Source organism: Labrus bergylta, chromosome 16 (genome assembly GCF_963930695.1).
Source record: "Labrus bergylta chromosome 16, fLabBer1.1, whole genome shotgun sequence".
In the NCBI taxonomy this organism is placed as follows: domain Eukaryota; kingdom Metazoa; phylum Chordata; class Actinopteri; order Labriformes; family Labridae; genus Labrus; species Labrus bergylta.
In genome coordinates this window covers 10,523,575-10,550,247 of record NC_089210.1, presented here as the reverse complement: position 1 = coordinate 10,550,247, position 26,673 = coordinate 10,523,575, and the positions used below count along the sequence as shown (strand labels likewise).

Here is a 26,673-nt window from a genome sequence, read left to right as displayed (position 1 = left end):
GCCCCAAGGAAGAGCAGTCAATGAAACAAAATGGCTCCCTTTGCTCAGTCATTGCCGGCAATTTGGCCCAGGTTTCCTTGGCAACACAAACTTGGTTTCTCACTGAGGACAAGGCGAGATGGAGCTATTATAACGAAGCTGTAACAATGCTCACATCTAGCTGCAACATGCAGCCTTGGTTTTGTTTTTTTCTCATGAGTGCTCTCCTCGGTGTCAGCAGGCATGGATTGAAGTTATGCAGAGTACTCTCATTATCTCACACAGACCTGGGCTCGCATTCAAAAGTCCAAATTTTGCTGAAGTTGAGGGAAGTGAAAGGGTTATATTCTATTTGTTTTCCTCTTCTTCCTTCAAGGGACTACTTTCCTCAACAAAGCACTCTTTCAATTAGAAAGTTAAAGCTCTGAAAATAACCTCTTTTATTCTCATGCTGAGCGCTTTTCTTTGTCAGATATTAACAGGGAAAATCATCTCATCTGACATTAATCCTAATATTACTCTAAAGTTATTTTTTTAACCAGTATCAGTGCTGTTTTATGTGAGAGTTCTGGCTCAGAGACAAACCGTATATGTTAAAGTAAAGTGTGATTTTAAATGGTTCAATAGCACAGACAGAAAGATGAAAGTTCAGGATGTGCCTCAGTGTCATTTAATGCATTATATATTGAGCCATACTAAGGATTAAAATAGATAGCATTTCTGATATTAACATATTCTACTAATAAAGACATGAAGAAGCACAACAACTGTACAATTACTGGTCCTGACACTTTGAATGAACAGCAGATGAAGTAAAAATCTGTCCAATGATGAACATCTGGATCTACTTTTTGTTTACATTTTGAAATTTGATTGTTTAACCGGTTTAACAAACCATCTAAATCCAATTTGAAATTTCCGAGAATTTATTGTCACACAACAATAAACAGAGATGTTTTCAGAGCTTAAAAAATACATTTTGGAGATTGATGGCAGCGAGAGATGGTGTGGTATGCATCATTTTGTGTGGTTTTTTTTATCTCTTTTTAAAAGCACACAGGAAGTATCATATTGATTTGATATGATAGGAAATGAAAAAAAATATGACTTGGTTCCTTTGCAGAAATCTAATCCAGTGTGCACAGGCCTTCGTGATCCTTCCTCCCTGCACTACTGCCTTTCTGACTACGTTTGAAGTTAGATGCAAACAATTTTATTGTACATTTAAATTACACATGTTCATTCACTGCAGCTGTGTCATTGCAGGTTGATGTAAATGCAGCTGTTTCTTTGTTCTCCAGGAGCAGATAAGATGTGTTCTTTACTTGGTCAGGCTCAGATGACCTTTATAGAAACCTTTCATTTCAAGTCCTCAAGTCAGCTTCTATATCAAACAAGCCCCTGCTTATCAGTAACCTATTACTCCTTGTTCTGGCTTCCTGCGCAAACATTGGCTGAGGCATTTGCCACAACTATGTACACACTTTCAAATACCGTGGACACAAACACAGATATGTGAAACATCCACTGAAACTCACAGTCTTACCATACTTTATATCGGACCATGTAGCAAATTTAGTTTTCAGCTTGCATAGATAGAAGGAGCTTTGTTTTTGTAATTTAAGATAGAATGTTTATTTTCCCAACAAAACAGATTCCTCTGCTGCATTTTTTTTTTTTTTTGTCCTGAGGAATTTCAGACTGGTCTTGAGTAAGGCCACCAAAACATTAGATGTGTCATTTGAGCTACAATGGTCACTCTCTCCAGAATTTTGTGTCTGTGGATCTGTGTGTGGGCATCTATTCTCCCAAGGCCAACTGGGGTAATGTGATTGTGTTTAATTCACGTCTTTGCATACCCTAGGGCCAAACACTGACTGCCTGTTATTGACTGCCTTGTTTGAGATAAAAAAAAAATAATGCAAATCCCATTTACCTGCCGAAATCTGACCACTGCTGAAAATATGCATAGAATGGGAAACCTCAGATGCCTTCAGCGGCGGTTCTCTTCAGTTTCACAGAGTTGTATTAAAAAACGTTAGGTTAAGCATGACTCACTTAAGCCAAAGAATACACAAACATCTTCTGTATAATAATGACCCCATGCTGTCTTTCTTCAGGTGGCGTCGGCATCGCTGCCACTCAGCTGTGCAAGACGGTGAAGGATGTGACCGTGTTTGGCACAGCATCGGCCAGCAAGCACGAGACCATCAGCCAGGGCGGGGTCGAGCATCCCATTGACTACCGCACCAAGGACTATGTGGAGGAGGTCCGCAAGATCAGTCCCAAAGGTGAGAAACTCATCTGACCCTGGACAAGTGTGATGACAAAAAAAAAATGCAATATTTAGACATTTATGCATTTTTTAAATTAAAACTGTTTAACAAATAGTCCATAATTGTATTCATTTGTTCCCTACATGGCTCTTAATTCACCATATTCACACCCTTATCATTCACTTTAACAACACTCCCAAATAATCTAATAAATAATTTACATTTCACAGCTTCCTTATGGTTAAGACAACAGACTGGGAAAATGAGAATCACCAAATGTCGAAGGAACGGCATGTCTTATAACTCAGTAGCTACCAACTGTTCAACCTAAGCTAGCATTACAGTTTGATGGTGAAACATGATATGATAGGAAACATCCAGTGTGTTTTACTTCCAGGGTTAAGTTCATGCAAAAGGTGTGTTTTCATTTCAGAATAATGTATAGTTTTCCTTTTCTATTGTGTATCTCTTTCGCTGAAAAGTAATGTTAGCTTCAAGGTGGTTGAATGCTAACCTAAGCTAACTGGTTGTCAAATTTGTAGTTTTTTTTACAAAGTCTTTGTCTTCTTCTTCTATCTGTTTCCAGATTTTTACAATCCCTAGTCAGAAACCCATAAAATTGAAACAATGTATCAGCATTACTGTGTTCAAAAGACTTGGAACATGACAGGATGACATCATAACAGCTGTTGAGCTGATCCAGACTTCAGAGGAAAATGGCCATCGTGTTAAAACGGGGAACACTGTCTGACTCCAGCTTTTGTTAATCAGTGTTAACAAAGTGCAAACAGTGAGATGATGAATCTTAATACTTAAGTTTTTTTTTCTCTCACATGACAGAATTCTCAGTAGAGTTGGCTGCCATGTTTGTTAGACTGACAGCATGTGGGAAGACATTTTTCCCCATCAGGCAAACTCAATTCACCAAACAGTGAGTGACTGGGCTTTCAAAAATGCTGCTTTTTGCTGTTTTTTTTTCTTTTTCATCTGCCTACTGCCGTGTTTCCAGCAGGATGGAGACTGTTTTTTAAGCTTAAGATTAATTTCATACCCCCCCCCCACCTCTCCATCGTATAGGCCTGTCTGTTCTTTGGGACATGGAGCGAGATAGACCGACACTTCAGAGACTGATAGGACTAGAGCCGGAGCTGACACTTTGGACAGAATGTATCTAATTAGAAGCTTGGATCAATGTGAAGCCCTGCTCACTACCTTTCCCCTTTTGTCTTTGGCTTTCTGTCAATTCATCTGTGCTGCGGTCATGGCAGAGTCCTGCTGTGAGCCTCCTGCAATCAATAGAAGCTGGGTTTAACGGAGCAAGGAGGGGTAGCCCAATTTGAGGAGTCCCCTCTGGCACAAAGGGACATCATTAAGTCTGAGCCTGCATGGCCAGACATTAATAAGCTGCAGAGAAAGCTTCATTGATAGGTCTCCATGCACTGCAATCCGTCCCGACGACGGTTTGTTATTCCCTCCACCCAGGAAAGGAATGAGCAATGACACGGAGACATTTTATCCCTCCTGTCTTATCAGTGACAAGAATGAGAAAACAAAAACCCAGAAGGATCTCACCCCTCACTCCTCTCTGCTCTTGGCATACGTACAGGTTCCTCCTCGTGTAAACATGGCACAACTTGGCTGCATTTGCTACTCCAAGTGAACTCCGGCATGCAGAGGGGGCTGCTGAGGAGACTTGGCAGGCTGCTACATCTGAATCCAGACCTGTAATCAGTCTCCCCTTCTTCTCTCTCTTGTTTCAGGGATGGACATAATCCTGGACCCTCTCGGAGGATCAGACACCCATAAGGCCTACAACCTGCTGAAGCCTATGGGAAAACTCATCACCTATGGTAAGTAAATACGACGAGCCTAACCCTCCATGGGTTAGAGACGCAAGAGTTAAGCCGCAAAGATGCTTTATACGGAAGAATGTTGAACAAATTCACTGATGGAAGCAGTTTTACACATGACATTTCCAGATTTAAAAAAAACACTTTTATGAGCTAAAGCCAAATAAAACAAAAACCTCACTCCTCCCAGACTGTATGAACCTCTCCAACCAAGCTTCAGAAGATTGTTCAAATTTAAACCAGAGCCTCTTATGTAATGCCGAAAAAACAACAACATGGTTTATCATGCTCTTTGGCAGCATTGCTCAGCACGATAGGATGCTGAAAGGTTATCTTATTAGTTAATGTTTTTTGAAGATTTTTGTTTTTTTCACCTTTATGATTCTTAGAACAGCAGGTGTCATCAGATATATCTTATTACTTTTACCAAGAGAGGCAGTTTTTTTTTTTTTTTTTTTATGTTATAGCCTCCTTATTAGTTTTGCAACATCCCCCTCAAATATTATTTCCAAATATCAGACATTTTGGACTGTTTTAAAAAGGCAGCGCCAAATTCAGTCATTCTTGACTACATAAATGTGGGACTGTAATGATAAATGACATTAAAGCAGTGCATCAAAATGAAGCTTCTTTGTGGGCTGTGTGACCTCTCTGCAGAAGTCCATGTCCTCAGTGTGCTGCATGTCATTCGTGGGAAGGCCTTTACGCTCGCTCTGCTGCGATGCCAATCTGAATGCAAGAGTGGGCGGGGTCGGCATCCATAGAGAACAGGGCCTTGCCTTTGCATGATGTACAAAAACCCACTACCCAGCATGGTGCCCCCCACCCTCGCCCATGCACCCGCTCCCCTAATACAGAACTCTCCCTCCTCTCTCCCCCCAGCCTAGTCCCTCCCCCCCCCCCCCAGTCCCTGTGTGCTGCCTGCTCCTCTTCCAGTTTATCAGAAGTATGCACGGCGGAACAATGGGCGTTTTATCCACACGAAAACCTAGAATGTGTCTGAATGTAGCAGGCCCGGGTTCCTCTCTTCTCTCACAGTGTGCTTTGTGTCCCCTGGTTCCCCTGAGAGAGACACACAGAGCTAGTGTGAGCACAGAGGGATGGAATTGAAAGAGGATGTAGTGACAGTGGGGGCTAAAGTGAGAAAGAGGTTTTTCAGGGTGAAAGGTGTAGGTGAGGGTGTGAATGCATGTAGAAAGTGAGTAGAAAGAACATGAAAACTAACTGTAACTAGAGAGTAAGATTGGAGGCAGCTGAGAGTACATCTGGTTTGACATGCGGCTAAAAGATCCGGCCTTTACATTTGTCAATTCTTGCCAATAAAGGGGGGAGGAGAAAAATAGAGATACCCAAAATAATGCCTCCGAATAACATGTTTTTCCCCAATTGACTGTCATAAAATCCAAACACATATCATTTAATACACACTCTTTCTGGTAAACCTCAAACTCCAGGCCTTGATGTTTTTTTTTGTCACCCTTCTTCTCCCTAAGGTACAGCTAACATGCTCGCTGGCCAAAAGAAGAACCTGCTGGCCGTGGCCAAGAACTGGTACCATCAGTTCTCCATCCACACGCTCAGTCTGATCCAGGGGAACAAGTCTGTGTGCGGCTTCCATCTGGGCTACCTGGATGGAGAGATGGAGCTCATCAGCCAGGCCATGAACACCATACTGGATCTGTACAAGGAGGGCAAGGTTAAGCCCCATATCGACTCAACCTGGCACATGGAGCAGGTATGCGCCTCACTGAGGCTCCTTTTTACCTGGCATGTTTCTATTACATTGTCAACATCGTCCTTTTTAAAACACATTTTGTTAATGCTAAACATTTGAGCGATAGCCCCAGCTGATGTGTCCATTATCAAGTTTTTATGGATGACGTGAAGGCCAAAACTGTCCTCTGCTGCATATTGGATACTTGCTCCTATACGGATAACTAAAAAAAGGCCCCTTGATGGCCATTATAGTCGCTTGCCATATGGTCACCCGTTGAAGAAGAAAATAATTCCACTATTTTACTTTTCTGTGCATTTTACAAAGTATGAAGGTCACAAATAGTCGTAACTTTCTCTATTAAAGATGAAGGGTTTAACGTTTATCTGAAGGCGTTATTCCCATCCCATTAGGTTCGTAATTCTAGTGTTGGTCGCAGCTCGTGCATCACCTCAGGTCATATGTGTCCAATTCTCAGGAGGTACCCTGCAACCAATCAGAATCATGTCTTAACCCAAACCATGTTGCAAAAGATATTATATATCTGTATGATGACGAAAAAAGAAAAATCTTGAAATATGTATTTCTGTAAAGCAGGTTTAGTGAGTGGATTGGAGGAGCATTAATGCATGGTTGTTGGTGTAACCTAGAGACTCCGTGTGCTCCTCTGTCTGGATGTGTCCGGATGATTCACTGTGACATTTGTGCATTTACACCTGATTTAAATCGATTTTTATGCCATGTGCTTACAAGCCTGTCACCAAGTATTCATGTGAAAGCCAGGTGGGTGTTTGTGTTTGTGTGTGTTTGGTCTGTGCAGCATGATCTGCAGGAGCAGGGTGTGGCTCGACAGTCATCAGGCAAAGTTTGTCCACAAGACCCTCTTGTGTCTCCTCCAGCATCAGTCACTTAGCCAGACAGAGTCAGCTTGTTGCTGACAAAATCAACACTGCAAACAGATCTGAATAGAGAGAGTGTGAGAAACATAGAGAGAAAGAGGGAGACTCAGGCTGACATCTTCTGTTGTCGAAGTCGGAGCTGGTCAGTTTTTTTTTTTTTTTTTTTGGCCTGAAAGAAATACCCGCTGTCTCTCTCCTCCATCTGACGCTCTTTCTCTGCCTGTCCATCTGTCTGCTCTTTACATCTCTCTCTTTTCTTTCTGTCTTTAGGTTATTGACTCCCTCTCAGCCTCTCTCCATCTTGCCTGTATTCTCTTCTTCTCCCTCCGCACAGTGTATCTTTTTTGCTTTTTCTCGCTTGTTGCTATGGTGACATCCGTTAGGTGGTGTGTGTGTGTGTGTGTGTGTGTGTGTGTGTGTCTCAGGGAGGGGCCCTGACGTATGAAAAAGAGAGACATGGATGGAAGAACAGAGAGGAAGGTAGATCTGAGGGTGTGTTAAGTATCAAGTGTGTATTTTCGAACGCAGAGACAAAAAGCAGTTTTTGCAGTAATTAACCAGATTAATGATGGATTATGTGAGTTAAAATGCCACGCCCAGACTCCATCCATCACAGCCCTTTCTCCATTATAACTCCACTTTCTGCTCCCATAATCAATAAACATGCTGGGATAATATCGATATATGGAAATGAGCATCATCCCTCCATCCTGTGGTTTTCCCATGCATCATTATTCACATCTGCTCTGATGCCCAAGAGGATCATGGTCTTGTCTGCGTCCACAAATAGCACACACTCCAGTCCGAGATAACTGGGAGAGAGGTTGAGAGAGTGAAGGGTGGACGTAGGTGGAGTTGTCACTTTCCCTTTCTGATTTTCATTCATGTCGAAGATGATTCTTTCAGCGAGGCAGGCTCCACCAGTTGCTCCCCCTTGTACCCCCCCCCCACCTCCCTCCTCCTCCCGCCTCCACTTCAAACTCCCATACTCCCCCCTCCCTCTTTCCCGCGTGTCGGAGCCGTCAGGGACACGTTTTAGCCAGGCTTCACGTTGCTAGGAGATGGCCCTGTTGCCGTGGCATTGGTCGTTAGGTGATCTGCCTGCCTCGCACGCAGAGGGAAGAGAAGTGTGTGCATGTGTGGGGGGGGGGGGGCGATGGAGGCAAGAGCAGACAGCGGACTGAGCGCAGTGGTCAAGAAGAGGGTGGGGTTGGTTTGGCATGGAGTCCTCTCTCTTTGTAATGTCGCTGATGGAAGTCATTGAGGGAGATCCATCGTGAAAATCAAACACTTTTTTTGCTGTCCCTGAAAATGGCAATTTTGGTTGTGCAATCAGTTCCACGTTTATTGTTATTTTTTCTTCTGGGAAGTGATATTCTCTGATCAACAACCGGTAAATCTCTTATTACATAAGAAACAGTTATTCTAAAAACAAAAAATTTAATATGTAGGCAGAGGTTTCGATTCCAGTATGGGAAGTGTGTTGATTTAAATTTCATTAGTAAGCCTGAGTATTGACCAATCTTGCATTCTGCATACAGCTTTGGTGTATGCACAAAAAACAGTCCGTATGGAGAGCAAAAGCAGACAGAACGCATTCCGCCATAATGACATCCTCCCATTGGCAGTAATCTGATGACGACTCATTTATCTCTATAAACAGATATCTCCATGCAAGGGAAGTTAACAATCAATTATAGATCAACAATTTCTACTTGAGCGACAGCATTCAGAGTTGTGGACTTCCTGGAATGCATCAGAAATTGTTGCTTTGATCTCCACACAAAAAACTAAAATTTAAAAAGTTGTTTCCGTCTCCTCTTGAGGACTGGCCTGAAAAAGGATGAATTTTATCTTTTTATTATTTCTAAGACTAGTCATACTTTCACACACATACGGAGAGTTTCAAGTCGTTTCCCATCAATCAATCAATCCATCAATCCATCAATCAATCAATCCATCAATCTTTACTTGTACAGCCCAAATTCATAATGTTATTCCCAGACTCAAAGTTCATGTCTTTCAAAGTCTATCTAAAATATACATCGTTGCAGTTGACTCTGTCATCAGCGGGAAAGGAGTGATTACACAACCACACACACACAAAAAAAAAAAAAAAATTAAACTTTTTGGTTATTTTCTGTCACTTCTTAGTGAAATTAAATTATTTAAACTTAATTTTATAAAATGATGACATCAAAATTCATTTAAGAGCCATGATTTAACTGAAGCGCTCATAGCAATCAGAAGGTTTTATTTAATCATAATACATTTGAATAATGAGAGTATGTGTTAACGGTACATGTCGTGTTCCTTTATCATCCCTTCCATTTTTTATTTTTACTTTGTTGCCACTGCAACAATTTCATTTCCCCTCATAGATTATCAAAGTCTAATCTTACCAAAATGTATTTTCTCATATACTGCATATTAAAGTTGTATTTCTAGAGCCTGTAAAACGTGTTCCCAGCCTGTGTCATTAAAATAGAAGATTAAAGTTACACAATGTGAGTGTTACTTCTCTGCAGATATGTTTTGGTGAAGGAGAAACTCAGTGTTTTATTTTAACCCATTAACAGGTCTTTTTTAAATCTTCATTGCCTTTCTTTAAATGGTTCACTCATACTTCTTGACATCTGTAACTGTCTTTCTTCTTTCTTATCGCCTGAAAGGTGGGAGATGCCATGAGAAAGATGCAGGAGAGGAACAACATCGGCAAAGTGATCCTCACCACAGAGCCCATGCCGGAGGAGGAGAAGAAGGAGGAGCCCAAGAAGGAGGACAAGAAAGACGACAAGAAGAAGGACGACAAGAAGAAAGACGACAAGAAGAAGGACGATGGCAAGAAGGAGGAGAAGAAGGACGACAAGAAGAAAGAGGAGCCCAAGAAGGAGGAACCCAAGAAGGAGGAAGAGAAGAAAGAGGAGGCCAAGAAGGAGGAGAAGTGAGAGGGATGTAGGGAGAGTCGAGCAAACCAGCAGGGAGTTTGTTCTCTGGGAGGAAGGGTGTGGTGTGGGGGTTGGGGGCAAGGATGGAATGGGATGGGATGGGAGGGTGTGGGTGGGGGTTGGGGGTAAGGATGGAATGGGATGGGAGGGTGTGGGTGGTGGTTGGGGGTAAGGATGGGATGGGATGGGAGGGTGTGGGTGAAGGATAGGCAAGGATGGTAGATTACAATGTCATCTTTTTTTCATCATTTTTCATCTCTTCCACCTTCCCTACCGCCTCCCCTCATGAGTCCTCAATGGCAGTAATTACTCCGGCCCACCACTGCCCAATCCCCTCCTCTCCCCACCCCACCCCTTTCTGATTTCTTGCCTTTGTCAAATAAAAGAAAATGTGTGATCACTTGTAACACTCACAAGCTCCGACTTATCACCCCTCTGCATTTCAAGAAAAATCAGACGCAACATTCAATTGATTTATACCTATTGGGAACTAGCGAGCCATGGAGGATTGTGAGTAAGGACGAGGCCTCGGATAAATTACTTTTTTCTTTGCCAACTGCAATCCCCGCTCCCACTCCAGCCCTAACCTTGCCCCTCTGCACCTCAACTCCCACTGTGCTCAATTGTTCTGCTTTGACTTCCACCTGCCCCCGTCCTCTTTCCCCCTCCCTTTCCTCACTGTGCTGAGTCCACCTCCCACTCCCACTCCCACCCACACAACAACCCACACCACCCCTGAGCCGGACCCACAGACAGTCATTAATAGTGGGGGCTAAATGAAGAACCACACCCACCCACGCGTTGCTCTTTTACTGTCCAGAGCTCAGTTATGTCACTAAAGGATGAGTCAGAGATGCTTGTGATTGGCCGATGCCTCCCGCCTCCCCTGGAGTTATCTACATCATGCTTCTGATCATGATGGTAGCTCAGATAAGTGTCAGTCCTACAGGGTTAACTTCGTTTGGCATTGATATTGCATTAGCTTCACTAGTCTTTGGGAAACAGCACCAGAATGCATGCGTTCCCAGCAAATTTCAGTACACTGGCTGCAGTTTTGCACTTGCCTGAATATGAATTTCCCACATAATGAGCCTTTCTGTGCAGCACTGAATAGGGAGGCTGAAATCATTGCTCAGCTTTCTTCTCCTTAGTTACAGATTTTTCTAGCTGACCAACTGTTGGCAAGAAGTGTGTGGTGCCAATTAAGAGAGAATTTGTTTCTGTTCAAAAAAGCCCCACACAAAAACATACACTCTCTTGATGTGATGAAAGGGGCACTGTCATGCTGAGACCGTGAAGAGTCTGAAATGAGCAAGTTTAGAAGGTGAAAAATCCCCCCCCCCCCCCCCACCCCACCATCGCCATCCTCCCTGATCCTCCTCGAGGCATTCCATGGCATTCTGCTCCTTTCACAGTGACCACGGGCCTGTCGATCACCCCGACCTGAGAGAGAGGAGAATTCAATTCAAGCTGGCATCCATACTTTGCCTGCCCTCCTTCTTGCTTGTCCTCCTGTTTCCATTTCTCTCTCTATGGTCGGCATAGCAACAGGCGTCAGGCTCGTCAGGAGGAGGAACTGTGGCCTTCTTCTCTGATTCCCTTCTCCCTGCGTCTCCCTGTTCTGCTCTAGATCTAGTCTTTTAACAGGTGCAAAACGTACAAAGGATTTATGGAGTCAAAATTAGGAGGGGGAGTTAGTAAGAGTGTTTGTTTAAAAAGGTCTAAAATTCAATGCCAGTATTGAAAATGTGTGTCGGTTAAACAGCGCACAGCTCCCCCTGATGGCCAGTATGACCTTTATTCTCACTGGTGTAATGTCTTTTCAAGATATTCCTCAATATTTCAACACACAAATCCCCTGGGTGCACTCTAAATATTTCAAGTATAGGAGGATATCATCTTTGAAACCTCGCTTTAAACCTGCCATTACCTACCTGCCCCCACCCCACCCATCCTCTAACCCCTCAGCCTGTCTGTGAGCCCGGCTGCAGAGTTCAGACTCAGATGGTGACTAGTGACTTTGTAAAAAACAAAAAAAATTGGGGGGAAACCCCCTCCCCCACCCCCCACCCCCCCAGAAAAAAAGTTGTTGTGTTAGCATGAGTGGCCTCCCTCATGTGCTGTGTATGGTGTGCCATTGTGTGTGAAGATGTGTGTGTGTCCTCAGGTCGTCTGTCAGGTTTTAAAAAGCACCTGCTCCTACTTCCTCTCACACAACCCTGCTACAGTAATGTGTAGCTCCAACTCCAGCTCCCTCCCTTCTTCCTCCACCTCTCCTCCTGTCTGATAAAGAGGCCTGTGTTAAGAGGACAGTTCGTATTAGTATTTTGCACTCTGCTCGCTGATCTTAATGCACTTGCGAGCATGGCACTTGCACTCCAGTCCCATTCAGGCTTCGACTCTGCTCCAGGTTTGCAACCTTTTTCCCATCATGCCCTCCCATTGTATCTGCTGAAGCTCAGTGAAGACACAGGTTTCACATGTTTGCGTACATAAACACTCAGAAATACACACATACTCATGTCCCTGCTCAGCCAACTTCTCCTGGGTGGCAGCTAAAATCAAAGCATTCATCCATCCTTGGTGGTTGGAGGTAAAACACGGAGCGGGGTGAAGCAGCCCGGGCTGGAGTGCGACTGTTACGCTTGGTGTGGGGAGTGACTGTGTCCTGTCAGCCTCTGGTTAGTGTTCTGTTCTAATCTGCTGGGCTCCCTTTGTGAACCTGTGGACGGTGCTTCTGTTTCCGAGTGCCATGTGAGAAACAAACGCTTCAGTTAAAAAAAAAAGAAAAAAAAGAAAGAAGATGTTTCACTTAATAATTATTTTGATTTTACCTTTATATTTCAGTTTGTTTGTTTGTTTGTTTGGTTATAAGGGTTTAAAGTTCAAAGCTCATGCTCTTTATGTGGGGACCTGCCAACCTGCACTCCTTTTAAATGTGATTTGTTTTTGTTGTTGATCTGAACCATGTGTGCCAAATTGTTTGTATATTTCTCTGTCAATGCTTTGAATATTAACAGTACATAAAAAAAATATGAAAAATTCTGTTTTTGGATGCATTTCCATCAACCTCGAAGAAAACTGAAAACACAAAGTAGCCTAGTGTGTCAGATTAATATCCCAAATGCTCATGGGTGCTGATGGACTTTTTGCTGCAGTTTACAAAAAGAAAAGTTGAATACAATTTACAGTTTTGATTGGTCGCAGTCTTGCTAAATGGTAGGCCTGCACTGTGCTTCTCTCTCCTTGCACGCAGCTAACCTCAATCCGAGGCACCTCACTCTTTAATTCAATCGTTTTCACTGTGTTTTACCAGCTCTCAAATCATGTCAGCAGCAACAGGTAGATTGCTCAAAAGTGTTTACAATCATAGTATTAGTATCACAGGGAAAAATTGAAATAGACATGATGCAAAACTCCACCAGAAGACATATTGATTTCCACAAATTTGCAAAATTCCTTCAATTAAAGAAATCCATGCTAATACGCTCTATGGACTTCAATTTCTTTCAGTTTTCTTTCTCCAAACGGCTTGTACAGCGGGGTGAGGGAGCAGAAGTGTTCACACAGCTGTGCAGTGATGCTGTTACTGTAAAGCAGCTGTACAAAAACCCCAGCTTATTGGCTGGTCACAGCTCAGTCCCGGCCTTCCCCAGATGCAACATTTCTGGTATACAGCTGATCTCAGGTCACTCAAGGATTATTCGAAATGTTCCTCTTTTCCTGTGCTGCATCTGCAGAGTCTCTTGGCCGGGGGAAACAGTCTCAGTCCAGCAGCAGCCGGCCAAAACTCCTCTTATGTCACCCTCCTCTCTTTCTCCATTCTCATTTATTCAAATCAAACATTACTTTGACATCTGGAATTTGAAGTTGCATGTACTCATCCACATGTGGAAAACAGATTATGATCTTTCTCTTTCTCACAAAAATTCCCCCTTGATTCTTTGGAGCTATAAGATGCCTTAGAGATGAGCTCAATCACTTAGGCAGATGGCTAGCTGCTTTGGATCGTTTCCATTATGGTAAAGCTGCAGTGAATGTCATCTGTAGATGGTTTCCTAGTCATTCCAGACACTTATGCAAGAGTACTTAGCAACTCAAAGTGATGCACACAAGAGAAACAGTGTTTAAAAGGAACAACAAACACAATAGCTGAACATGTTCAGTTTTAGATTTGCTACTTAACACTCATAGTTTTAGGTGGGAAGAGTGCACTATGACAATGAGTTTAGTGTTTCCTATAGCTCCCCTTCTGTCTGTCATGCCTTGTACAGCTGATGTCCCACACAGCCACACACTGTTCAGCTATGAGGTGAATTTCTTTCTGTTTTATATGGTTTCTCAGGTCATTCCAAACAGCATGTTGTCTTCATGTTAGAGCCCACTCGTCATTCTTTCACTGCACAAGCTGTCACACCAATTGTCCTGCGCACCTTCCATGTTTCATGCAAGTTTTAGTATTCTGAGTCCGTGGTTAATTTCCAAAAAAACAGAGCCACTGTGTTCACTCATCCACACTGAGAACCCAAACACCATCTACTTGCAGCTATCGTTCGCTTTTGTTCTCATTTTTCAATGTTTTTGCAATGCAGCAACATCACAGAGATGCTTTGAGAGTACAACCTGGATGGGCTTGTCATGTATAATAGTTGAAAGCATGTTTAGTCAACCTGAAACTATAGCATATGTTTCTGTGACGCTTTTCGTCTCTTTCCACACTTGTTAAGTAGTCATGTAGTGGTGTGGTGTGAGGGAGGAAAACGCCCTACCAGTCGTATAAAGTTGCCAACTGAAGCCAATCCACTGCCTCCCTGTGGCACCCAACTTCCTTCGCCTACAGCATCAGCATTGTCATGATACACTTTGACCTATCTCTGGGAATGCTTCAGAAACTCTCTTCACATCCATCCCTCCACACGCCTCCTGCTAGAGTTCAGTCACAACTGGAAATGTTCAACAAGGCATACCCAACAGGTTGATTTCCAAGCTAGTTCTCCTCTTCTTTGTGTTTTTTTTTTTTCCTGGTTGCAAACAATCTTCTTGTCCCCACTTTGTTTTTTAAACCCTTTGAATTAATGCTGCTTCTGTGCTTGACTCTGGGTTTACTGCGTGGTGCCATGATGTCCACATGGCCTCTAGAGCTTGTAACGCTTCAGTGTGTAATGTTACCATATGCCTTACATGTTTTCCAGGACTAATAAAAAAAGCATAACAAATTTTTGGGAGATGTGATTTTTTTTTTTTTAAATATCTGTACCCAGCTTGAAAAAACAAAAACAAACAGAGACATTAAAAAAGTAATTTATTTCACTTACTTTCGCTCTTCTACTAAGAAATTATTTTTTTACCCTAATCTTGGTCACCCTTTGCCCTTAAGAGCACAGTAAAAATATTAATCTTAACAGTGCTTTGAACACACAGAAAAGTATGTTTTTTATAGACAAAACAAACCTGCATAAGTCTGAAACAACTACAATGACAGGTTTAAAACCTTTATATGAAAATATATACATCAGACATCATACAATTGGTCAAACAAAGCAATGCAACCTGGTTCTTATCACCATAGAGAGTTGGTTTAAAAGGCTGTAATTTAAAAAAAAAAAAAGTAAACACATGAAATCACCTCACCACACAAATATCCTCCTCAGGTTGCTTTTATTCTAAATATCTGGTGGTTGGCTCCTCGATACCATGGGAGGTCAACACCTTAGACAGACGAGTCAAGTAAAAGGAATCTGGATAACCACTCCTGCCACAAACAAAAAGAAGAATGTTCATTTCCAACACATGGACTAGTATGGCTTTTTATACTACAGAACTGCTACAGGTTTGATCAAATTCAAACTGCTCAAAAGGTAAAATAACATTTTAATGTAACAGTAGTTAGCCTGTTGTTAAATATGTTATTTTTATCTTGAAATATGGATTATATCTTTCTGGATTTTCACTCTTCATTGTCTTTTTAGTTGCTCATTAATCTGGAAGTGGTAAAATAATACAGATTGTAAAATATCAAAATCATTAATACAACTTACAGGCTGGAACACAGCGGTATGAAAATATAACATTGTTAGTCTTCCACCCTGAGCATGGTGTCAGCAGAAAATGGTAGATTCCCAATGATTCCCAATGGCCTAACTTACCCTGCTTTGCCTCCCTGTAGGGAGGTCTTGTGTGGGATGCAGTCCCACTCGACTTTGGCCCCTGTTTCTCTGTCAATCACTGTGAAGGTGAGTCCTTTCCTAAAGGCTTTCTCCAGCCTGGGCAACTGCCTTCTTGTCTCCTCGCAGTCAGGGAAGAAAGCTTCAAACAGCCCTCCTTTAAAGGGTTTTCCTGGAGAAGGGTGACCCTCCTTAAAACAAAGCAAACACCACAGTGGTTCAGAATTTTCTATATATTACCATGCAAAAGCTAAAATCAAAATCTAGTTATTAAACCTCAAAAGCTAGCCTAAAGTACTCGTCCCAGACTATACAAAGTTGTTCCTATCTTTAAAACCCTTTATTTATTTTTTACCATTTACAAATCATACTCGGCCTCTCTGATATATCTAAAGTTACAGCTTTACTATGAAGTAAAGGAGTCATCTACAAGCCAAGGAAGTGTATGATACCATTTCACTGGGATTGACAATTAAAATAAACTCTTTTACAGAGTGTTTTTTGAGAAGCCAATGTTTTTTCCATTATTATTTTTTACTTCAAATCAAATCAAATAAAAAAAAAAAACCTTAATTGGCACAACATCGAAAGGCATGTATCAGCTAAATCAGACAAAATATATTCAGAATAAACCTCTTACCCCTTGCACGCCATCAGGAATCTTGTAAGTGACCTTGATTGCAGAGTCTTTGTGGTGACCTGGAACTCTGATGTATATTTTGGAGTATTTCATTTTGCCCTGGATGCCCTGCGGTGTCTGCTCTGCCTCATCACAAACACTACACTGCGCATGTTCTATGTCCAGGCACTTTGAGCAGAAGGTTGCTCCACACTTGGTTCTCTTCATCAACTTGTCACGCTCTCCACACACACAGATGCACAGACCTCCAACAGCAGACCTGGATTCCTGTGGGGTGTCATGGATCTCTGTTCGACTTTGCTGTACACTGTCCCTTCGGGTTAAATCTGTGGGTCTCTCTCTCTTGTCTTTATCAGAACTGTTTTTTGTCGCCACATCATTCACACGACTCACACTACTATCATCTCCTGTACTCTCTCCCTCTATTGTCGCTGTACCTACAAGCTTCAATTTCTCCTTAATGACAGGATCTTTCTTCACAGAGGGTTTAGTGACAGACCCATTCATAAGTTCTGTCTCTTGGACGTCACTTCTATGGTCTGATCTCCTTTCTTGACTAATAACTGCCCCATCAACTGGACTTGTTGGGCTCTCTAGCATTACTTGTGGTTTACTGGTACCCTGCAGACTAGCACCCTTGTCCTCATTCATTTGTACAAACGGATATTGATTGGACTTGTAGGCAGAGGCACTACTTAAGTCATGTTGTTCAGAATTAGGAGCTAAAACTCCAGAAAATATCTCCCGCAGTGAAGAATCTACCTGAGAACACAACCTTTTGGGACCAAGGAGAAATAAGCTGGTATCTAAAACATGGATGGTTACCTTCTTGAACTGACTACGCACCTCAGCACAACAAGCCTGTAGATTCTCATCAGCTCTGTCTGTAATACCCAGCTCTGACAATTTCAGCTCCTGCAGAGTAAAGTCCACACTTACCGAATCAACCAGCTTCTGCAAGCCTTTCTGACATGAACTCACTGTGGACCAGTTTGCCCCTCTTAAGATGACGGTCAAATCAGTGTTATCCTTTGAGTCCCTGTCTTTCATCTGAACATCAGAGGTGAGGTCGTGCACTCGGTCACTGTAGGCTTCTTTTATGTGCTGCCACATCGCAGGGGAAACTGTAATCTCGGCAGTATAGACTTCTTTCTTGTCCCTACCATTTCGGTGACTGAAGCTAGATGATCTTGCTCTGGTCTGGCCGGAGTCATCCTGACTCTTCTGTTCTACAATTTGGGCCTTCTGCTGAGGCATTCCGGAGAAACTACTGGTTCGCCTTAGGTTGGACCCGGACCCAGCAGGTGGACGTGGAGAACTTTCTGACAAACTAGACTGAGCAGTGCTAAGTGGGGCTGTAAAACTCTTGGGTCGAGTATCGGTTAAATGCGAGTCCAAGGATGTTTTGTTCCTCACAGAGGCCGTTATAGTGAAAGCATCTCCACTCCTGAACAAGATGTCCCCTCCAGTGTTTTGGGCTTGTGCTCTTCCAACGGGAATACCTGCTGCTTCTGATAACACATCATGCCCTAACATGGGCCTAATGTGTGCTTGTTTCCTGGGAGACGAGAGCCCTTTTAAGCTGAAGTCAGTTGGCCGATTGCCTAACGCCGCAAGTCCTGAATCTTTAAATCGAGCTGCTAGTTTATACCTTCTGGCTCCTTCGTCTCTCCTCTCATCCTCCTCTGACCTCAGCAGCTGATCCATTGAATCCTCAACTGGCTCTACAGTGGCAGAAGAAGTGAAGGGGGGGATCTGCACATCAGCATGAGATGTCGTACCTGGATCATTTAAAGGATATCGAAGAACACTAGCTAATTCCTCTTTCTCTTCTCTGTGGTTTAGGAGGAGAAACTGCTTGGCCTCAGACACATCACTACTGCTCCCGACAATGTAAATATTTTGCTCATCTTCATTAAGAAGAAGCTTGGGAAGTCTGACACTTAAGTTCTCCATCGCCGCTTCCAGTCCACCCTTTAGGGACAGGATGTTTTTAGGGAGCTGGGCTCGACGGATCTTGGTCTCATTCTCCTGGTAAAGTCTTAGTAGTGACTTTTTTGCCAGACTCATGCGCTCCTGATCTCGGCCAGCTTCCCCCACTCCTGTTGCAATCTGCAAAAACAGTGTTGTCAACCCCTGATTTGTCACATCAACCACATCCACACTGTACTGACTGAGGATCTTCTGATATTCCCTTTGGCAATTTCTCTGTAGATATTGGAACAAGTCTGCATCTACAATGAGTGAGAAGTCCTCCTCTGGTGTGGTAGGATGCTCAGGAAGCTGCAGAGCTGCACCCTCTGTCTGCTCGGTATCTTCCCTGCCGTAACCTCCATCTGTCAAGTGTCTGTATGAGCTTAAGTTGCGTTCATTAGAAGGGCCAACTGGATGAACTTTCTCTCTCTGTTTTCTTTTTTCACAAGGTTTCCTGCTTTTATCTTCAGATTCCTGCGTATTAGGCTCATGATGTGCCATCTGAATTGAGCAGGAGTCACTTGTTGCAAGTTGACTTGGGTCCTTCGCTCCTGCTGATTGAGGGCCTCCAGGGTAGCTGAGTAGTTGTGCCAAGGCAGCTTGGATTTTGGAATAAGCCCCCTGCAAAGTGCACAGTTCCTCAGTAGCACGGTAGTTTATCTGGATATCTGGGTGGCTCGTGAGAAGGCTTGTCAATGCAATCATTCCCCCGGGAAGCTGGCTATAGTTGACAGTTGCAGATAAACTCAGGATGACCTATGATTAAAGCAGGAGAACAAGTTCAAATGGATTTGGATTTTTATTCAGTATTTGTTGACATATATCCAAGCATTCTAGATTAGGGGTCGACCAATATTGGTTTTTCAGGGCCGATACCACTACCTTTTATTAGTAGTTCATGAGACTGATAACTGATATGTGGGCCTGATATGTATTTACAGTAAACAAAACAAAAAATCTGTCAAAATGTAGAATAATTTGGAATAATACAAACTCCAAAACATGTCATGGTTTAAAATGCTCATCTGGAGACCCTACTCCCGCTAAAGGGTTCTCTCGAATCTGTGCATGTCAGTAGCGCCCAGGCTTCAGTGTTGATTGGATATTACACATGTGACGTCTACTCAGAGGTAAAGACACACCTGCAGTGTAGCAAAAGCAGTTGCACTTATTCATTAATTAATCATATCAGCGATCTGTAAATAAAACGCTGAAGCAGATAATCGGCCAAATTCCCAGAAATCGGCACAGATATTCAGCTAGGGTGATATTCGATCGACCCCTATTCTAGATAAATATTACCTCGTCTGGATCCAGTCTCTCTTGGTGCTCAGTTACAGTGACTTTATGCCTCTTTCCATCCACTTCCAGAATGTGCCGGCTGTGTTGAATAACTCTCTGTGCCACTGTGTAAGAAGGTTAACCAGAGGGAAATCAATCTTTGTCTGGGAGAAATCCTGACTAAGCTCTTTCACCATTGGCTACTACATTGACTTGCACGCCAGCATTCCATCTGAATGCAAATCAGTGGTGACATTCAACACAGTGAAAATGTTACCACTACTTTTCAAAATTATTGAAGCTACATCTTGTAGAATAAAAGTTAAAGAAGCATCTGTCACCCCTGTTTTTTTTTTAAACTTGAGTGTTAACCTTACACAATAACAATTTCTTTAATCGTGTCTCTGTATTAGAATCATAAAGATATTTTTTTAAAGCTTCACTTATTTCACATGCAAAGGCAGGCACACACACCGACTCTACTGACCTCCAATGTCCTCAAAGGTGATAAGGGCACAGACGTGCAATGCCTTGACGATGGTGACGGAATCTATTTCCCCTCCTCCATTCCTTTTTCTCAGGAAGTAGATTAATAGCTTATCTTTCAGCCTGCCATCCTCAATGTCGGCGGGCAGACCACTCACCCTCACAGTCCTGCCTCGCTCCGCCATCTGCTGGGAGAAACACGGCCACTGCTGTGAATTAAAAAAAATTAAAAAAAAAACAACAGTGACTACATCACACAGCTAAAAAGTTCCAATTGTCGCCAGAACTGTAGTGTGAAGAGCAATATAGAGAAGACAAATAGATAAATCACAGCACCCCTCCAGCAAGCTTTAAATTTTGAAGTTCAGAGACCCCACCCTTGCAAATAGGAAGGGAGACATATTTGATAATTTAACACCACCTGTAGGGGTTACTAAGACATTACACCAACATAACTCAATATCTAAATTTCAGGTGCCTAAAAAATAAAATTGTTTGTCGAAATTATTATCAAAACATTTGAAAGTATTTTCTCTCATCAGCAGTTTTTTTTTTAACACCGAGGTTAAGATTAAGACAAGACATGACCATTTTCGTCTTAAAGGCAAACTGATCTACTTGTTGAGTGTTATTGAAGAACACAAAAGCAGCTTTTATGTAAAAAAAACAACAACAACAACAACAACAACAACAACAACAACAACAAAACAGGTAAATGAAGATCTGTGACGAATTGTGAAGAACAATATAAATATTGTATATTATTTCGACATAGTAAATTTACTATATCGAAATGTGGCGGATTATGACGTTAACGCCCCTCACCCCCGGCCTTTTTCCTGATTTATAGGCCTATCTGTAGTTTGGCTGACTGACAAAACAACATTTTTTGGATGCTGGATGTTACATCTAACACAACAACACGCATTAGTTCATCTAATTGCCATGTTACAATGTTGATGACTTCGATCAGTCCTAATTTGCAGGCATATTGCGATGAATGTGCAAAATGTTGATTTAACACTCCATGGTGTAAACTATTGAAGTCGGCTATACGTACGTAGAAGTGAGAGAGAAAGCCAGATTGCAGACCTCAGTGACAAGGAAGTGGGAAAAAAAAACAAAAAAAACAGTCAAATCTAAACTGACAAGCTGCCTGCTGACAATCGATTCATCTCCTCTTTTGGTGCGACGTTATAACTACAAGTCACAAAGCATCTCAGGTAAAATAAAGATTCTTGATAATCACCGACCTTATTATTGTTTCTGGGCGTTTTGTCGCGATCATGCAAAGATCGTCACACTTTCCAAGCCGAGGGAGGAAAGTGAAACTACAAATTTGTGTGATTTATCAGATCCACGCAAGGGGGCGACCAAGCGCCGTCTCATAGGTAGTCTATACACGTATAACAAAGCACACCAATCACAAATGCAAAGAGTGAAGCAAGCTCTTGGCTAGACCTACCTCAATTATCTCACCTGCGGGTTAGGCCTACAAGGTCCAAAGAAGCAATTGTAGTTTTTCTAATATTTAGTGGAAAAAATCCTGCAGAATTGAGCCGCCTAACTATAGCCTGTATAAAACATTAGTAAAGCTCATTCACAACACAATCACATATTGTTGCATCAGCAGGCCTGTCTTGCAATGGTAATGCCTTATCAATGTAGACAATATATTGTACCATTTCTTTTCTTATCACAGTCCTTGCTTCTGTACTTATAAGTTTATATGGTTTCTGAATACGGGACCTTTTCTGAAAATAGTATTTCCACGTCAAGATTCAGTCATCTTTAAGAAACAAACTATTAATTTCACCCATCTTCGCTGTGTAGGTCTACATATGGCTGAACTTAGTCAACCAGATGGAACCATTTAACTACCAAATTAAATAATTTTAACATTTTTATTTTTTATTTTTTTGCAGCGGTCGTTCTTGTAGCCTATTTATGCCTTTTGGGAAGAAGCATTTGTTCTTTTTTTTTTTGATTCTTCAGTAATCTTAGGTCCAGCCTTCCCCTCAAAACAATGATTGGCAGTAATTGGCATCTTTACATTAAAGCCAACCCTTACATGCAAAAGCCCTAGAAGAAGAAAACGGGCCCTTTGTCCAATCGGAGACTACGTCGCTACGTGCAACGCGCATGCGCTCTAGAGCAGATATTGCATGTGTCTTACGTCGTGTCCGGTGGAGGTCACAGATATCTGCGTACTACTGGGGTGAGTTAAACATGCTGTGTGTTCATGACTCAAAGAAATGGCTTATTTTTTTGTTGCCAAACATGCTTTGTACCATAGTTAAACAGAAGCGGAGATATTTATGTACTACATTTGGATAAATTACGGTATATTATAAGAGTTGAAGGGGGTGAACACGAGTAACCACTTTGCATGTTGTACAGATAACACACGAACAGTCAGCCGCAAAGGCGACTTTCAAGCGACGTCCAAGACATTATTTGCAGTGTTTTACACGTTGGATTTTAGATTCAAGGTTTTGACGACTTGGCTTGCGAGCTGTTTCAATTCACAGCTAGCTATCTGCAAAGCTAATGCTAACTATTGACTTGTGTTAGCTCACCTCCATAGCTTTGGCATCTATCAGCCCAAGGCCAGTTATTACAGTGGAAGGGATTTAGACTTTCTAAGTACCGCCAATAACACTCAAATGGTTTACTTGTATTGGATTAATGCTGATTATGTGTACTAATTGCATCAATCTCCTCACTGTCAGTAGATTGCTGTCATGGCCAAGCTGTTTGAGTCTATTGGGAAGTTGGGTCTGGCCCTCGCTGTTGGCGGAGGTGTTGTTAACTCTGCGCTTTTCAATGGTAAGGTACTATTGTATTGTACACCTAACATCACACGACTCAAAAGAAAAGATCATTTTGATTAACCTTGGCCAGTTCACCTGGATTTTACCTCACTAGTGATAGTTGTTCTTGAGATGCACACTGGAGTTCTGTAAGCCTGAAGTGACAATTCAAAATAATCTCTGAATCATTGCATTTGTTTGTTACAGGATAGTGTACAGCATCATCTGTGTCCTAAATGGACAGTATATTTAAAATGAATATTTGAGGGAGCTTAGTGCACGGTCACTTAAAGAACACAGATAGGCAAATACAAAAAAAAAAACACAAGGGGGAATTAAAAAAATAAATATAAAGCCAAAATCATTACAGCTGTCTGTGTGTTGTGAGTGTGACTGTGTAACTTTTGCTGCCTCTTGGCCAGGACTCCCTTGAAAAAGAGGTTTTTAATCTCAATGGGACTTTCCTGGATAAATACAGGTTAAATAAAAAAATTACATTACATACAAACATGAATTCTAAATGCTGAGATATTTAAGGTCAAATGAAAGCAGCCATTTGCTAGTTGTTGACTTATCAAATTATTTATTTTTCATTGTTTGTCTTAAAATTCTGAATGGTTACACTGTATTGTTTATTTGTTTTTTTGGGGGGGTGCGTCTCAAACGACTGGATTTGAGTTGTGATGGTGTCAGTTAAACCTGAAAACTTCCTTGCAGCACCTTGTTTCTCTCTAGCATCGTAATTAACCTTATTTAACAATTCAGGGATTTGTGACTAAGGTAAAAAAAAAAAAAAATCATTGAAGGACTGAAGATGATTTAAAAATAATAATAATAATTGACTGCTGCTATGCCTCACATTCCTCTGACATGTGACTAACTCTCCTCCCGCTACAGTTGATGCAGGGCACCAGGCTGTGATATTCGACCGGTTTAGAGGAGTGCAGGATGTTGTTGTTGGAGAAGGGACCCACTTTCTTATTCCCTGGGTTCAGAAACCTATCGTCTTCGATTGCCGCTCCCGTCCACGCAACGTTCCTGTCATTACAGGCAGCAAAGGTACATCAGTTATCTTCTGGATTGCTGTAAAGCTGCTCTTACCTTTCAGGTGTCTTTTAAAAGCCACTTGTTTGAATTAACACATTCAGGGTGCAACCACCAAAATAAGCAGACATACTTTACATCATCATGTAACAAAGCGTTATGACTTAGGTGCACTAAGATTAAAATGTAATCTTTCCTTCTGCAGATCTGCAGAACGTAAACATCACATTACGTATCCTCTTTCGGCCGGTGACCAACCAGCTACCACGAATCTTCACCACTATCGGTGAGGACTATGATGAGAGGGTGCTGCCATCCATCACCACAGAGGTCTTGAAGGCTGTAGTGGTGAGTATAAGTCAAGATAAGTTGTTGCAAATGGATCACAATGAGCTGATGAAGTGACTCATACGTCTCTGTGTGTGTGGTTCTCTCTTGTCTGTTTCCCTTATTCACAGGCTCGTTTTGATGCTGGTGAGCTCATTACCCAGAGAGAACTGGTGTCTCAGCAGGTCAGTGAGGACCTTACAGAAAGAGCCTCCACTTTTGGCCTCATCTTGGACGACGTTTCACTGGTATGAAGCTCCTGGCTAATTTTGCAACAGTGCCCGTGCTGTGTTTTCAGGAAGACAACATGCAAAAATAAATGTATCTTTTGTGTTCTTGCAGACACACTTGACCTTTGGAAAGGAGTTCACAGAGGCTGTTGAGATGAAGCAGGTGGCCCAGCAGGAGGCTGAGAGGGCCCGTTTTGTTGTTGAAAAGGTATTTATTTTTAACACACAGGTCATCCAGATCATCTCGGCAGGTTCGGAAATGGATCAGCTTAAATAATCCTCTTTTATGCTTTTAGGCAGAGCAACAGAAACAGGCAGCCATCATCTCAGCAGAGGGAGATTCCCAGGCTGCCTTGCTCATTGCTAACTCCCTGATGGAGGCTGGTGATGGTCTGGTGGAGCTTCGTAAGCTGGAGGCAGCCGAGGACATCGCTTTCCAGCTCTCACGTGCCCGCAATGTCACTTACTTGCCTTCAGGACAGGGCACATTGCTCCAGTTGCCTCAGTGATAACGTCTCACTTCATGTCCAGCCCACTCTTGCTGTCACCAGCCTTTGCAGGGCCAGGGAAGGGGTGGTTGGAAAATTCAATAAAGGACTCCCAACTTCACACACATTCCCTCCACTCTTTCTCTTACCTTCTGTGGACTGGGCTCTGCTGACAGGAGCATAGTGGGAGACAAAGTGAGTGGTCTACAATGGATACATTCATGAAGACCACCCATGTGTGAAGAAGTTGAGGTTAACCTATACATATATAGTTCTTTGTTTTAAAATGAATTGACAATGCAGTAAAATATGTTAAGATGTATCTTTGCTTCATTTTTTCAGATTTACATCACTGCATGTGATGAAATCAAGGTTGATTTTATCATCAAGAGCCAATTCTTTAAAAGATAAGGTGATTAAGTGTCAATTATTAAACATGTATCAAAAAAGAAGTTCATCTTCAGTCAATTGTATGGTTGCAGAATTCCTCAACCAAAAAGTATCAAAAATATTCCAGAGCAGCACACCGATATCTTAAACACCTCCTTCATTATCAACATTTCAGGCCCTTCTTCAGTGGCTATTGACAAACAAACTAGATTTGTAAGGTATTGGTATGCTGTCCTGGACTATTTTTAATTGTCAATGATTGCCGTCACTGTCATTATGGGCCTTGAAAGTTACCTTCAATCTCGCAACCACGTATATGATCCGACAATGTAAGGCTCTCCTTTGGATTCACTGAAATAAGTGATAAGGGACGGTGGATTTATTTGACTTGAAATCATTTTTGTGTTCTGACGTGAAAGGACTAAATCTCTGGAATATGCACTTTCCAGCTAAGTATGTCTTCTTTCTACCTTGCCACCCAAAATGATAGGAATATACCTGTCAGAGAGTAGAGGACGGTCCTTCATTCTTTAAGGTTGTTGCTGTGTGGTTAGTTTGTTCGGAACAAGTGTAAGACCATTGTTTCAGAAATTGCTAGGCTAAATAATAAAATTGTCTTTCTAACTCCCAGTGGTCCTGCTTACTTTACAAGGCTCTAAGAAGGGAATGTACATCATTTCTTGTTGGGTGTCATCATTACAGTCACCACCTGGGGGAGCATCACATTAAGTATCCACTTCTGAGAAAGAAAACCAATCAATTGCATTGTTCGTTGTTACTTCCTTAATAATTGCCAAAAATATTTAAATAAATTGATATAATTGGTCATTGGGAACTTTTAAACGTGAAATGAGAACAATAATGGATATTAAGGCTACCAACACAACAAAAAAAATGAATTAAATTGTTTTGTAAATAAGAAACATTTGACAAGTATTGTTGAATTTAAGAAATCTATTAAAATCATAAACTACTTGATCGCCCGTGTTGTGTTGAAGATGTTTTGATGACACTCGTCCTTACCCCCAAACAATAAAAATCCGAAAAAGACTTTAAATGTGATACATTAATTTCCTTTAAGATGATACATTGGTCCTCTTCTGATAAATATTTCATCAATCAAGGATTTCAGCTCAGGTTGGTTTTGAGGGGAGACAGTCATAGGGTGGA

General features: G+C 42.0%; 3 protein-coding genes across 7 annotated transcripts in view; 2 read left to right on the top strand and 1 right to left on the bottom strand.

Annotated features, from left to right (window-relative positions):
- The window catches only part of vat1 (vesicle amine transport 1), a 29,943-nt gene extending 15,061 nt beyond the window's left edge, over positions 1–14,882 (top strand). The window contains exons 3-6 of the mRNA XM_020632588.3: positions 2,100–2,270; positions 4,016–4,105; positions 5,599–5,840; positions 9,391–14,882. Coding sequence (XP_020488244.2) covers positions 2,100–2,270; positions 4,016–4,105; positions 5,599–5,840; positions 9,391–9,666 — 779 coding nt within the window. The 3' untranslated portion in view covers positions 9,667–14,882. The remainder of the gene's footprint in view (positions 1–2,099; positions 2,271–4,015; positions 4,106–5,598; positions 5,841–9,390) is intronic.
- A 69-nt stretch (positions 14,883–14,951) lies between these two features.
- si:busm1-163l24.3 (uncharacterized) lies at positions 14,952–21,575 on the bottom strand. 4 transcript variants are annotated; one of them, XM_065965086.1, is made up of 6 exons: positions 21,465–21,575; positions 20,213–20,420; positions 19,747–19,850; positions 16,471–19,200; positions 15,813–16,021; positions 14,952–15,418 (listed from the first exon to the last, which is right to left on the bottom strand). In XM_065965086.1, exons 2-6 carry the CDS (start codon positions 20,394–20,396, stop codon positions 15,325–15,327), a joined length of 3,321 nt encoding a protein of 1,106 aa, XP_065821158.1. In that variant the 5' UTR covers positions 20,397–20,420; positions 21,465–21,575; the 3' UTR covers positions 14,952–15,324. The 4 variants fall into 4 exon arrangements, with proteins under 4 accessions (XP_065821158.1, XP_065821159.1, XP_065821160.1 ...); XM_065965087.1 differs by having other exon boundaries at positions 20,213–20,396; positions 21,465–21,571; XM_065965088.1 differs by lacking the exon at positions 21,465–21,575 and adding an exon at positions 21,272–21,433.
- A 792-nt stretch (positions 21,576–22,367) lies between these two features.
- On the top strand, positions 22,368–26,133 carry phb (prohibitin). Of its 2 annotated transcripts, none has more exons than XM_020632670.3 (7): positions 22,368–22,429; positions 22,947–23,040; positions 23,922–24,083; positions 24,274–24,416; positions 24,527–24,643; positions 24,738–24,833; positions 24,922–26,133. In XM_020632670.3, the coding sequence occupies exons 2-7, from the start codon at positions 22,956–22,958 to the stop codon at positions 25,132–25,134; spliced, it is 816 nt and encodes a 271-aa protein (XP_020488326.1). In that variant the 5' UTR covers positions 22,368–22,429; positions 22,947–22,955; the 3' UTR covers positions 25,135–26,133. The 2 variants fall into 2 exon arrangements, with proteins under 2 accessions (XP_020488326.1, XP_020488327.1); XM_020632671.3 differs by having other exon boundaries at positions 22,944–23,040.
- The last annotated feature ends 540 nt before the right edge of the window (positions 26,134–26,673 follow it).

Excerpts from the sequence above, each read along its gene's own strand:
- phb (XM_020632670.3), top strand. The coding sequence starts at position 22,956 with ATGGCCAAGCTGTTTGAGTCTATTGGGAAGTTGGGTCTGGCCCTCGCT. Across the intron at positions 23,041-23,921 it reads TAACTCTGCGCTTTTCAATG|TTGATGCAGGGCACCAGGCT; the intron begins GTAAGGTACTAT and ends CTCCCGCTACAG. Across the intron at positions 24,834-24,921 it reads CCCGTTTTGTTGTTGAAAAG|GCAGAGCAACAGAAACAGGC; the intron begins GTATTTATTTTT and ends TTATGCTTTTAG.
- si:busm1-163l24.3 (XM_065965086.1), bottom strand. The coding sequence starts at position 20,396 with ATGGCGGAGCGAGGCAGGACTGTGAGGGTGAGTGGTCTGCCCGCCGAC. Across the intron at positions 19,201-19,746 it reads AGAGACTGGATCCAGACGAG|GTCATCCTGAGTTTATCTGC; the intron begins GTAATATTTATC and ends CTTTAATCATAG. Across the intron at positions 15,419-15,812 it reads CTACAGGGAGGCAAAGCAGG|GAGTGGTTATCCAGATTCCT; the intron begins GTAAGTTAGGCC and ends TGTTTGTGGCAG.